The 13,182-nt window shown below is 48.6% G+C and overlaps 1 protein-coding gene across 1 annotated transcript in view; it reads right to left on the minus strand.

Moving 5' to 3' along the window:
- LOC146860526 (uncharacterized) overlaps positions 1-13,182 on the minus strand; it is a 53,134-nt gene that overhangs the window by 10,924 nt on the left and 29,028 nt on the right. Inside the window, exon 3 of the mRNA XM_085646354.1 lies at positions 8,245-8,395. Coding sequence (XP_085502480.1) covers positions 8,245-8,395 — 151 coding nt within the window. The remainder of the gene's footprint in view (positions 1-8,244; positions 8,396-13,182) is intronic.

Below are 13,182 nucleotides of genomic sequence, written 5' to 3' on the forward strand. Positions count from 1 at the left end.
CAGTTCCGTTTAAATTCCTCCAGTCGTTCCACCATTGGTGGCTCTCCTGATAGGCCAGTTAAAAGTCACACACAGACCTGCAATCCCAGTAGTAAACTGCAAGTCCCAGCATGCTCTCTCACTGCATGCTAGGCAAGTGACTTCAGCCGACAATGTCTGTAAAACAAAACCACCAGGATAACATTAAGAACGCTGTTCAGAGCTGTGGTAGTCGAGGCAGTTTAAAACAAATACTCCTCCTGAGTCCCCAAAACACCTCAAACCACACTGATCTGCTCCTTGGGTTGCCTGGAAAACGCGGATACAGTGATCCGGATTCCTTCGTGGAGTCACGAACTGCAGTTAACAGCGGCACAGATACCGCGGGCGGGTGTGGTGAGTCAGAGCCTATCCATTACCATGAATACAAAGAAAGGGATGACTCTGTCCTCTTATTGAGACGGGTCTCCTCCATGTGCGCCCGGGACTTGCACACAACATATGCCACGAATAGATCCTTTTGCTTGAAAGAACCAGAGGGACACCATGGGGTACTTCAAACAGGGGATTTATTTCAAAGAGCATGGGCATGACGCGTTTCGGACATTGCCTTTCTCAGATGCCCGCTCCTCCCCCGATCAACCACAGTTCCGTTTAAATTCCTCCAGTCGTTCCACCATTGGTGACTCTCCTGATAGGCCAGTTAAAAGTCACACACAGACCTGCAATCCCAGTAGTAAACTGCAAGTCCCAGCATGCTCTCTCACCACATGCTAGGCAAGTGACTTCAGCCGGCAATGTCTGTAAAACAAAACCATCAGGATAACATTAAGAACGCTGTTCAGGTCTGTGGTAGTCGAGGCAGTTTAAAACAAATACTCCTCCTGAGTCCCCAAAACGCCTCAAACCACACTGATCCGCTCCTTGGGTGGCCTGGAAAACACGGATACAGTGATCTGGATTCCTTCGTGGAGTCACGAACTGCAGTTAACAGCAGCACAGATACCGCGGGCGGGTGTGGTGGGTCAGAGCCTATCCATTACCATGAATACAAAGAAAGTGCCAAAGCTGCCCCGGATGACTCTGTCCTCTTGTTGATATATATATATATATATTCACTGAAAAAACTAAGGTTAAAGTGATATTATAGTTAGGTGATTATGTCACTGACAGCATTAATCTTTTAAACTCAAATAACCACAGAATTTCACCAGTTATAGTTTCCAGAGCCTCTCTTCAATCGAAAGATTTATAACGTGTTCAATGCTGTCTCACACCTATGATGTATTAGAAGCACATGTGTTCTGTAAACACTTACACCCATTAGCTAGACACAGGCTGTACAAAATAAGGTAGAAAAGTAATACGGTAGTTACCTGCCACTTTGTAAACCATAAAACAAACTAACACACTTATTGAATTATGTCATCAGTGATGTCACAAATGATGTCATCTAACAGCTCATGAGTGATGTAATATGTGAGATCATCAGCAGTGCATGACGGGTGTTAGACCTGGCTTGTCCAGCTGGTTTATCCCCAGACTTCGTGCTTTTTGGCCTTCTGTTTCTGACCTGTTTTTGTTGGTTTTATGACTCTGGGCATTTTACCACTGCTGATCAGTGCTAAAGTGTATATGCTCTGCCTGTAAATTGTCTTTATGGATTTGTGATTCCATGATTGGCATATTTGATTTAGTAGTAAGTCCCTAGTACGGTGCACTGTGTGTGTCCAAGACCTGTAAGTCAAATGCTGTTAGTGGGCCTGCAGTAGTGATTGTGCCACTCACATGATCATCCTGTAAATGTAACTCAGACCTGCCTTTGCAGTGTCTGTGCGCAGTTTGGTATTGCCATGTCGATCTGGCAAGTGCACCCACTTGCCAGGCCCTAACATTCCCTTTTTTAACATGTGAGTCACCCCTTAGGTAGGCCCAAGGTACCCTTGTGGGCAGGGTGCAGTGTTTGTGAAAGATGGGACATGCCTTGATGTGCGTGGCATGTCCTGATAGTGAAATACTGCCAATTTTGTTTTTCACTATTGAAAGGCTATCTGTCCCATAGAATAGAATGGGAGTTTATTTATAACATCTTATAAATATAACTTTGCATTGGGACAAGATAGAAAGATGGAGTTTAGTATGCGCGAACTCAGAAGATAGAAATACATCTTTTAGTAAGGATGATTTTTATATTGTGTGTTTGAAAATACCACTTTTAGAAAGTGCATATTTTCTTGCTTAGCCATCCTCTGTACCTCTGCTGGTTTGTGGATTGACTGTCTGGCTTTGGAGTGACAGGGGCTGGGGATATGCATTCTCTTAGACAGCCACCGGGGGAGGAGGGTGTTGATTTGTGTTCAGACTTTCCTGATTGAGTCAGGGCTGGGCTGAATAGGAGATTTCTTTCACACCCAAATGAGTCTGGTCTGCCTTGGACAATGCTGCCTCTACCTTCTGCCGGGCAAATGCACCAGAGAGGGCAGAACTGGTTTTGGCTGGGCAAAGAGTTTCACTGCTACCAGAGAACAAAGGAATTTGTGCTATAAAAAGTTGGGCCCAGACCCCATAACTTTAGATTAGTGCTGAACTAAGGAATCTGCCAGGAAGAAGAACCAGGAAAGCTGGAGCAGGAATGCTGCCCATGTGCTGTTGGGGTTGGCCTGCAATGGTTGCTTCTGTCTTGGGCAGGGAATGGACTGGACTGTGCTTTCATCATCCAGCTGTTAGAGTTTCCTCCTACAGCTTGAAGTAGGGCTTGCCTCCCTCCTGTTGAAAGTCTCAGGGATAGAAAAGACTCCAAAGATAATTTTCTGTAAGTCAAGAGGAACCTTTGCCAAGGGGAAGAGCTGGAGAAACTGAGGAGAAGTACTGCCCCTTTGCTGTGTCCTGTCTAGGGTTGGCCTGCAGTGGCTGTTTCTGCCAAGGAAAGGACAAGGACTTTGCTGTGTGCTGTGTCCCCTGATTGAAGAAGGTCTCAAAGGGCTTGAAGTAGAGCTTGCCTCCTGTTTTGAAGTCTCAGGGATACAAATACTTCACCCCCTGCCCACCTGAACTCCCTTGCTGAGAGTTCTGACCTGCCAGGAGGTGCCTGTTGCTGTTCTGGGACTCTGGAGGTTGTTCCTGCTGTTGGGAGCTGGAAGAGTAACGCAACGAGGGAACGCATCTGTACCTGTTTCCGACGCATCGTCGAAGAAACCGACGCAGCGCCTGCCTGGGCTCGAGAAATTCCAGCACGCTCCATCAAGTGCACCGATCTACAAAGGCCGAGATCACTGCACCAATTCCAACACAGGCCCTGGGACCACAGCTGAAGAAATCAACGCAGCTCCGTTGCCACATCGAGAACCGATGCATCCCCGATTCTCAGGCATCGCACTGGGGCGCCAAGTTGACATCAACGCTGGGGCCGCAGTAAAAAAACGATGCATCACCTCCCCGCACAGTAAAAAAACGACGCATCACCTCCCCTTCAGTAAGGAACTGGCGCATCACCTCCCCTGCTTGGCAGTAAGGAACCGATGCATCACCTCCCCTGGAGTAAGGGACCAACGCATCACTTTCCCTGCATGCAAGAAACCGATGCATCACCTTCCCTGCGCCTGTTTTTGATTAGGATTTCAACGCATCCAAGGTACTTTGTGTTGAAAGTGTTGCATCTATAGTTTGCTATGGAGAGAAATGTTTCTACCTTTTGAATGTCATATCTTTATTACTGTTTTGTGAATTTTTGTCATTTTGGTTTAGATAAATATTGCTTATTTTACTAAACTGGTGTGGTGTCCATTTGTAGTGTTGTCACTGTGTTACTGTATGCATGCACAAATGCTTTACACACTGCTTCCAAGATAAGCCTGTCTGCTTGTGCTAAGCTACCAAGGGGGTGAGGAAGAGCTATTTTAGAAGTGTATACCCCTTACCCTGACTAGGAACAATGGTCCCTACTTGGACAAAGGTGCAAACCATTGCCAACTAGAGACCCCCATTTCTAACAGCGGGGCACAAGTTATAGTTATCGCTGCTAACTATAACTGGTGAATTTCTGTGGTTTTTTTTTGTTCAAAACATTAATGTTGTCACTGACATATTCACCTAACTATAACGTTAATCTAACCTTTACTTTTTTCAGTGAATTTCTAATGTTTTATTTAATTTAAAGTAATATTTTATTACCATACGTAAAGCCATCCCGTTCACCCCATTTGGCCATGCACGGCAGAGGGTTTGCCGTAGGGCCTGTTGCAACCCCCCCCCCCCAAACAGCTAACCCCACGCTGTGCATGCACAGTGTGGGGTTGGCCACAGGTCTTGGCCTGCCACCAGGCCCTGTGTCCATACCTCCAGCCGGCTGCCAACCCCACGCCGCACACACCCTTTGGCATACGCAGAGTAGGGTTGATCTTGAGGCCCCGGGGACCCCATCCCCTGAGGCAGAAGCATTTATATGTTGGAGTGGGGGCATGTAGCACCCTCCCCACACCTTATTTGGCCCCATCCCCCAGGGACAGTTCGAATAAAAAGTGAAAGGAGCAGTGTGGCACCCTCTCCAAGAGTTAAAAGGCCACAAGGACACCATACCCTGGGGTCAGGTATAATTAAACAGGAGGGGGAGCGTGCAGCCCCCCTCCCGAGCCTTCTTGTGATCTGGTGACCCCATCCCCGAGAGCGAAATCTAAGTGGGGCATGCTGCCCCCTCCACAAGCCCTAATAGACCCCTGAGACCCCATCCCCCAGGGCCTAATACAACAAAAAAGGAAAGGAGGGGCTGCACAATCCTCCTCTTCCAGCCTTATTAGGTCCTGAGGACCTTGTCCCCTGGGCCCATGGATTTTTCTATTAGGTAAGGGGACCTTTTTGGACCCGAGGACCCCATTCCCCTGGACTGCATGATATTATAAAGAGGAGAGGGAGACATGGACCCCCTCCCCCAACCATATTAAGCACTGGGGACCTTATACACCAGGCACGTAAATTATTAAAAAGGGGAGGGCGCCCATTCTCCCTGATCCTATTATGGCCCCAGGGACCCCATACCCTGGGGCCTCCATTAATAATAGGAGGGTGCCTCGGTGCCCACCCAGGGCACCCACCAAACTCCACACTAGGGGCTGTGGAGGGGAGCCCCATGCAGCTTTTTATGCTATTCCCTCCGGGTGGGATCAATATGAGTTCTGTTTCCCTGCCCGTATCAGTGCAGCAAAGGAAACAGAGCCCAAGTATGCTCCCAGCAGGCGGGAGCATTTTTAAATCTCCAGCCAGCTGGGAGCAGATTAATGGCCTTATTACATGTTTGGTGGTCCAGTGGACCGCCGCATTAGCGGTGCCAGCCCGTGCGCGGTGAGCTTGCCGGTCTGACCGCTGTATTAGGAGTTGGGTGGATCGGCTCTGGGAAGACCACTACTGGACCGCTGAGACCACCAGCAGACCGCTGAGTTCATGGTCAGGGAAAGTCAGCCGACATAGGGCTGTAGGGGGGAGCTGCAGCGCCATCCGTATTATGAGTTACCTGTTCCATGAGCGGACCTCAGCGGTCTGACCGTCTGCTTTAAGGTGGTGGTGATGAACGATTTGGGGTGCGTACTCATGTCTTTCTTCTTCTTCCTGGCAGATTCCGACGTGATCCCTTTCACCAGGTTCCCTCTTCACAGCAGGATCTTCACACCAAGGATTACAACCCGTTTTGGGGCGATCTTCAGCTGAGTGCGTTTCTAACCATATGCAACATATGGGCTGAACCCCGGTAATAGGTATATGTTTTTTTCCACATGTATCATTCATATGTGTGCATCTGGCACATCTGCAGTCGAAATGCACACAAAGGCATCGATATATTTGTGAAAAATAATCATGACCCCTGCAAATATACACACCTCCACACCGCCCGCCCTGTGGTCATTTCGTAATATGGTGGTCTTTGGACTGCCAGCGCTATGGGCTGGGGCGAACGCAGTCCTAAGGCGGTCCGATTGCTAAACTCACAATGAGGGCTTTACTGTCTGCTCCCGTTTTGCGTGTTCCCCTGCCTGTGCTAGTGCGGGCAGGGAAACTACTGTGTCCTAGGGGTGGACTCCCAGGGCACAGTAAGTAAGCCAGCCCCAGGAGATGGGGGTCCCCCCTCCATTGTTTTTACAATTCAGCCTCAGGGGATAGTGTCCCAGGGACCTAAGAAAGCTCAGGAAGAGCGGATACATGGCCTCTCTCCCTTTTTAAAAAAAAACAAAATTGGCTCAGGGTGTTGGGGTTCCCAGGGTATACACAGAATCAGGGAGAGGGGAGCTGTGCAGCAAACCTTGGTTTTTTATTTTGCCCCTAGAGTTCCCACCCTGGGGCCTAGGGAGACAGGGTATCCCTACCCTGCCCCCTTATATAATTTTTTTGTTTAAATTCAGGACAGGAAATCAAGGGCCCCATCTCCGCTCTTCAGTCTAGTTATGCAGACTCGTTGATGACACCTGATGGTGTGGAAGTCGAGCAATTAGGCTTCCAGAGGAAATGTTGTTCCAGGGAGGTGACATTATGGGTGTCAGAGTCCTATAAACTGAGAACATTGGCTATGAGCGCCTGCCATCTGGAGTCACTTTTCTGGCAAGCGCAGAGTTACAGGACTCAAGTTAACAGCCCTTTCTACATGAAAAAGGACAAGCATCAAAATGATATACTTGTACATTTACTTGTAAATAAGTGTACTAACAACGGTAGTGAAACACATAACGTGGTAAAAATTATTCAAATAGAAAGAAAAAGGAACAGCTAAATGTTAAGCACTGAAGACATAGAATACTTATTAAAAAAAAGAAATATGTCGCAATCAGATTCTCTTGCAATGATATGGGTAAGGAGCTGGGCACCCTCTGCTTTTCTGAGACAAGGACAAGACATTTTGAAAGGATAATCTGAGAAGAAGCGCAGGCGAGTGAAGCAGCATTGGAAGAGATGGCATCTTGGAGACTCTTGTGTCAGTCTTGATCGTGATGCACATTGCTTTTTCCTCCTCAGTGGGCAAGACTGCCATCAGCAGCAGGGGCAGTGTTCAGAATAACATGCCTTACAAATTACATATGTAGCTGTATGCCGGAGGTGAGGTTTTTTGATCCTCTGACTCCTTCTCAAATACCTGAGCATGGATCTTGCCTTACCCGCCGGTTATACAATCTGTCAGCTGGTACAGCTCTGTTACTCTCAGGCTAGGTACAGACTTTATATTTCGAGACCTTTCATAGCCCATGGCCTACCTTTTCTTTCAACAGTAAGATATATTTCTTCCAAAAAGCATTATGAGGCCCCTCTGTCTCCGTTTTAGGCGCCTGTAATGACAACGTCCCTCATATTTGTTGATCAGAGTCCAAGTTCGCCAATCCTTAGTCAAGTGCATAGTTGATTATGCCACAACATGTTTCCTTCTGCAGTTAATCCCACATCTGTCTTGTGTATGTATACCTCTTCAAATGCTACTCCTCCCTTCTTCTAATTCTCAGCCTCTTTCTTAACAGGGAGGGACTTTTCTCCAGGTTACTTGGGTTGGTTAAGGTTAACATCTGTGTGTGTAGTAACTCTGCTACATGAAAGTATAGGTGGAGAGGCAGGTGAAGGCTCTATGAAGGGAGTTGCTGAGGCAGATGAATTATGCTTTCCAGTGAAACATTCTAGCAGTTCCTTTGGGCCCAGTAGGAATATTAAGGGAATGAAGAGAGAGTAATTTATTTTACTCTGCAGATGATCATTGTGTGAGTCCTTCCTGAGGGTCCGTAGTCCTCAGCACTGTCTTCTAGGATTCAGTTATCAGTGTCATGCCTTTTAGTCCTATTCATTCCTTGAAATGACTGCTATGGTCTCCCCTCCTCTAGCTTCCATCTTTTATTCATTCGTTTACCGGCTGAGGGACTGTAAGCCTGTCTCTTGTTGAGAAGGTTACTGGTCGAACACTCCGCCTTCAGACCTTCTCCCATGCTAGTGCCACAAACATCCCATTTTCAAAATGCCAATAAATCTTCATATCATTCATCTGCATTTTTAAATCCACCACTATTCGTGTCACTTATTACCTGCCATTCAACTCGCGATACATATGAACGTAATAGTAATAGAGCTGTGCTGCCTTGCACACGTCTAAAAAGTCTGTTTTACTCTCCCACCTCACCAATTGAAGCATATTGAAGCAGGCTTTGTTGACAGAAAGGATGATTTTCTTCTGTTTTGATTAATAGCTGTCTTTACAGTCAACAGCCATCATCATGTTAATGAGGTCATGCACCAGATTGCATCTTTTACCTGGTAAGATAGCCCCGCGTTATGTTCTCCAAGGTTCTACTCATACTCGCTGCCTCTTCTTTGTACCCTTCCTCAAGTTCTGCCTGTATGAGCTCCATCTTGCTCATCAGCTCCTCCAAATTGTGTACCTTCTCACAACCATTGCTCTGACCTGTGTAAGGATATATCCAAAGGAAAATCAGGCTGTGCAACACTATGTTCATGGGATTACATTGTGCAGACTGCATTCACCCAGATGTTTTAATAATCTTCTTGGCTGCTCTTGATAATGCACAACTAACAGAGTTATCTTTGGGGATTGTGAATTTAATTCAATCTGATAACACCATATATTTTTATGTTTCCTGTAATTTACCAAACATACATTTCAAATGCGAATTGTTTGTGTATTAGAAAGACTCAGAAGGCATTAAACGCATGTTAAATAAATATAAATTTGTATTTGTTCGAGTTTTGAAGATGGTTGTGTACTTTCAATGCCTGCTCGCTTATTCAGAATGTTTTTCATTCATGAAAAATATAAATAAATTGATAAATAAATGTGATAACTGATAACTAAACCACTCCCAAAAGCAACCTTTCTTGGTGGAGGAGGAACATGGCGACCGCTAGCTAAACGGCTGCGGTCACGTTCCCGTGGGCTCTTCGCTGGGGATCTTGATGTCGGAACCCTGATTTTTTCCTTTTTGTTAGCATAACCCTCTCTCCTGCCTACCTTGGAGGCTGTGATGTGTGGCGAGTTTCCGATTTCTTTTCTCGGCTCCGGTGGACGAGCGGTTTTGAATCCTCGCCCGTCGGGGGTTGGAGACTGGCACTGGAGGTGGGAGGAAGCAGCGCGGGTGTGGCGACGCAAGAACACCGCCCGCTTCCTGCTCCAGATCGCCAGAGGCAAGGGCAGCACCGGCATCGGCTCTCACTCAAGCCCCGAGACAGAAACTGAACAACGTGCAGATTTTAGGCGGCAGGTACAGTCAGTCGAGCAAAACGTAGGTAAGAGGGGGCTTATAGTACTCCCAGGCAGCCCTACCGTCAGCCTCACCTGCAAAGCCTGCAGAGCCTATTTGCCTCATTATTAGAAGGCATTTGTGATTTTTAAGTTGCCAGTGGAGGCAGAGGTGCACTCTTATTGCATGGAGACAGGTGAAGCGGCGATAGTGGACACCTCACCTCCTAGAGTGAGCAAAAACATGCTGCGAGCTATAGTGGCCCACTCTACCCTTAATACCGACATTATCCAGCCTATTTTGACCCCCCGAGTCTCCCCTCCTATATCTGAAGTTAAAGCATTAGTCAAGCAGCGCAAGCAGAGAGGGGACACAACGGACAACGGGTCTGCTACCAATGGGAGAGAGGTTGGTACGGGTAAGGGGAGAGGCAGAGGGAGGAAAATATAGTCCTCAAAGGTGAAAATCACCCCATCTTTGAAAACCTATTATAAAGTTGTAATGTTGGTCAATGAACACTCGGAACACGGTGATCCTTCTGCTATGATTTATTAACACAACTAATGAGCAGTTACACCGAGGAGCGCCGGCCACCACTATGTACGCTCACTGCCGCGCACTCACTCTCTCTCCGCTCCGCGCTCACACCTGCGCGCGCATCGCGGCGCCAACGTGCGTAGCCGCGTCACGTCACGTGACGCGCTAACAACTAGACCGCTACATATCTCCCCCTTTTACCGACCCAACAATAAGTCACTTACAGTTCGCAGTCCAGTTCAAAGTCTTGGAACCTGGAAGGCCTTACTACTTGTCTTCCGCTCCTGGTCACCTTACCACTAGACCCTCGAGCCCCTTGGCTCTGTGTTTCCTCACGTTCTGTCCCTTCGGCCATCGCTCCTCCACTGTTCAGATTACCTCCTAGCCTGTCCATCTCTGTCACTGGGGTCTCACCCCCTTGCTCTCCTCCTTGCTCCTCTCCTGCTCCTGCTTCTTCCCTTTCTTCGCTTCCGCTCGCCTTATTCTCTTCATCCACGTCTCCCGTGCCTTCGCCTTCCGTCTCCCACTGTTCCCATCTCAATATCTTGTTGCACCGGGCCATGCGGTCCTGCGACCACACGTTCCCGTCACTGAGCAGAGCCGCTCTGTCATACACTTCCTTGACCTGCATGGGCTTGCTGTACTTGCTGTTTCCTTTCCTCTGTAGGGTAGCCAACTTTACTCTCACCCATTCTCCTCTCACTAACCGAGTGTCCTTCACACTCCTCCTCTTATTGTAGTTGTTGGTGTAGATGGCTTGAGCCCTCTCCATATTTGCTCTCACGACTGCTGGAGACCATTCACTGGTCACTACCTTCTCCTTCCAGATTCTGTTGTCGTGCGTGAAAGGTTCACGTCCTCTCAATATTTGGAACGGGCTGTACCCTGTGCTTGTGGGCGTTATCCTGTAGGCCCATACCATATTCTCCACCGCTTTCTTCCAGTCTTTGTTACAGGTGATGGCTGCTTGTATGGCCCCCATCACCACCCTGTTAAATCGTTCCACTAGACCGTTGCCTGCTGGATGGTATATGGCCGTGTGCTTTACCTCGATGCCGTTTCTCCCCATGAACTGTTTCCATTTTTCTGATGTGAACTGTGGCCCGTTGTCGCTTAAGATGGACTTGGGAATTCCCTCTCGGGTGAATGTTTCCGATAGGAACTCCAGGATGTTCTCCGTGTCCATCGTTTCGCTCACTTTTATCTCTGGCCACTTAGAATAACGGTCGATGAGGACACACACGTATTTCTGTACGCTCTGGTCATCCAGCACCGGCCCTAAAATGTCTATGGACAACTCTTCCCATGGGTTTGCGGGAGTGTCGAATTTTCCCAGAGCCGGGCGTAATGGCCTCAACGTTTTGTCAGCCCCTTGGCATTGGGGGCACTCCCTGACATGTCTCTCTGCTCTCACGTCCATGCCTGGCCACCAGTAGTTCTGTTTCGATCTAGCTTTGAGTTTCCCAATACCCAGGTGGCCTTCATGTAATAGGTCCAGTAGTTTGTTGATGAGATTCGTGGGGGGAATTACTCTGTCTCCCCGGTATATGAATATGCCCTCATCTCCCACAGTCAGTTCCTCTCTCACTTCATAAAAAGGTTTGAGGTTGGGTTTCACCTTTTTCTTATCGGGCCACCCTTGGGTGATGTGAACTTTTGCCTCCATCAGGTCCGCATCTTCGTCATACGCGGCTGTCCACTCCTGTCTGCTGATGATCTTCTCTTGATCCTCAATGAGAGCCACCATCTCCCCTCTGTCCGCAGGGTCTTCTTCTCCCGGCTCCATGGCCGCCGCTCGGCTCAGGTAGTCTGCCACTCGGTTCTTGTTTCCCGGGATGTACTCTACGTCATATCTGTAGTCCAACAATTTTAGGGACATTTTCGATATCCTGGGTGTGGCGCTGGCGTGTCCACACGATGTCAGAACCTTCACTAGCGGCTTGTGGTCCGTTTTGAGCAGGAATCGGGTACCCCATAGGAATTGCCGGAATCTCGTCATGGCCCACACTACCGCTAACATCTCCTTCTCAATGACGCTGTACTTGCCTTCTGTCTCCGTCAGTGCTCTGGAGGCGAAGCTTATTGTCTCCATGTCTCCACTTCCTCGGTCTTGCATGAGTACAGCGCCCAACCCCTTGTCGCTGGCGTCCGTGATGAGTATGGTGGCGCCTTGCGGGTCATAACCCTTGAGAGGCATTGCTTCTAGGATCCCTTTTTTGATGACTTCAAATTCCGCTTGGGCTTCCGGTGTCCATTGGAACACCGTGCTTTCTCTGGTCAGCCTCCTCAAGTTATAGGTCTTGGATGCGAATTGTACCACGAATTTACTGTAGTACTCCGCCATCCCCAGGAAAGACCTGACCTCCTCCTTGTTCTTGGGGGCCGGAGCTTCAACGATGGCCTTCACGTTCTCCATCTTGGGGGTGACCCCCTGTTGCCCTATTTCGTGGCCTAAATAGGTCACCGATTGCATTCCCAACCGGCATTTCGACCATTCCGCCGTGAGACCTTTAGCTTCCAGTGTCCGTAATACCTTTTCCAGTGTCCGGTCATGGTCCCTCCTATCTCTGCCCATCACCAGTATATCGTCCTGGAAGTACTGCACGTCCTTGCAGTCTCTGAACAGTTGGTGCATCATCTTCTGGAACACGGCCGCCGCCGAGGCTAGCCCGAACGGCATGCGACAGAATCTGTAGCACCCAAACGGGGTAATGAACGATGTGAGACTTTTGCTGTCCGGGTGTAGGGCTACCTGGTGGTAAGCTGATGTCAGGTCGATGGTGGAGTACCACTGGATTCCTCTGGTTCGTGCCAGCATCTCCTCTATCTTGGGAAGGGGAAATTTCTCCACCACTATGTTCTTATTGAGTTCTCTCAAGTCTACGCAGAGCCTGACCTTCCCGTTGGGTTTCATCACGACCACCAAAGGCGCCAACCATTCGGCACAGGTTATGGGTTCTATGATGCCCTTCTTCTCCAGATCTTGGAGTTCCGTCTGGACAGCTTCCCTTACTGCAATGGGCACATTCCTCACCTTGTGTGCTACTGGTGTGGCTCCTTCCTTAAGTACTATTTTGTGTTGAAATTTCTCCATTTTTCCTACTGCGCCCCCAAACACTCTTGGGTAGTTTTCTTTCCATCTGTCCATGTCCAGCCATTCCACCTGGTCTGTGAGCAGGATCTGTTCCTTTCCTCCTGGGTCGAGTTTTATGCCCAGGTCGCCCTGGTCCAACCATCCCAGGACGGAGGGTCCTTTCTCGGCCACATACAGCTTGCACCACGCTGCACGGCCTCTGAACTCGAACAACAGACGTCGGAACCCTAGCATGGGAATGCGATCACCATTGTATGTTACCGGTCGTATGTCTAGTTTCTCCAGCCCAGGGCCCAACTTGGGTTGGAATTGTTCTACCCACACTGCACGCTGTACGATGGTGAATGGGGATCCGGTGTCTGC

The sequence above is a fragment of the Triturus cristatus genome, chromosome 3_1 (genome assembly GCF_964204655.1).
Source record: "Triturus cristatus chromosome 3_1, aTriCri1.1, whole genome shotgun sequence".
Taxonomy (NCBI): Eukaryota; Metazoa; Chordata; class Amphibia; order Caudata; family Salamandridae; genus Triturus; species Triturus cristatus.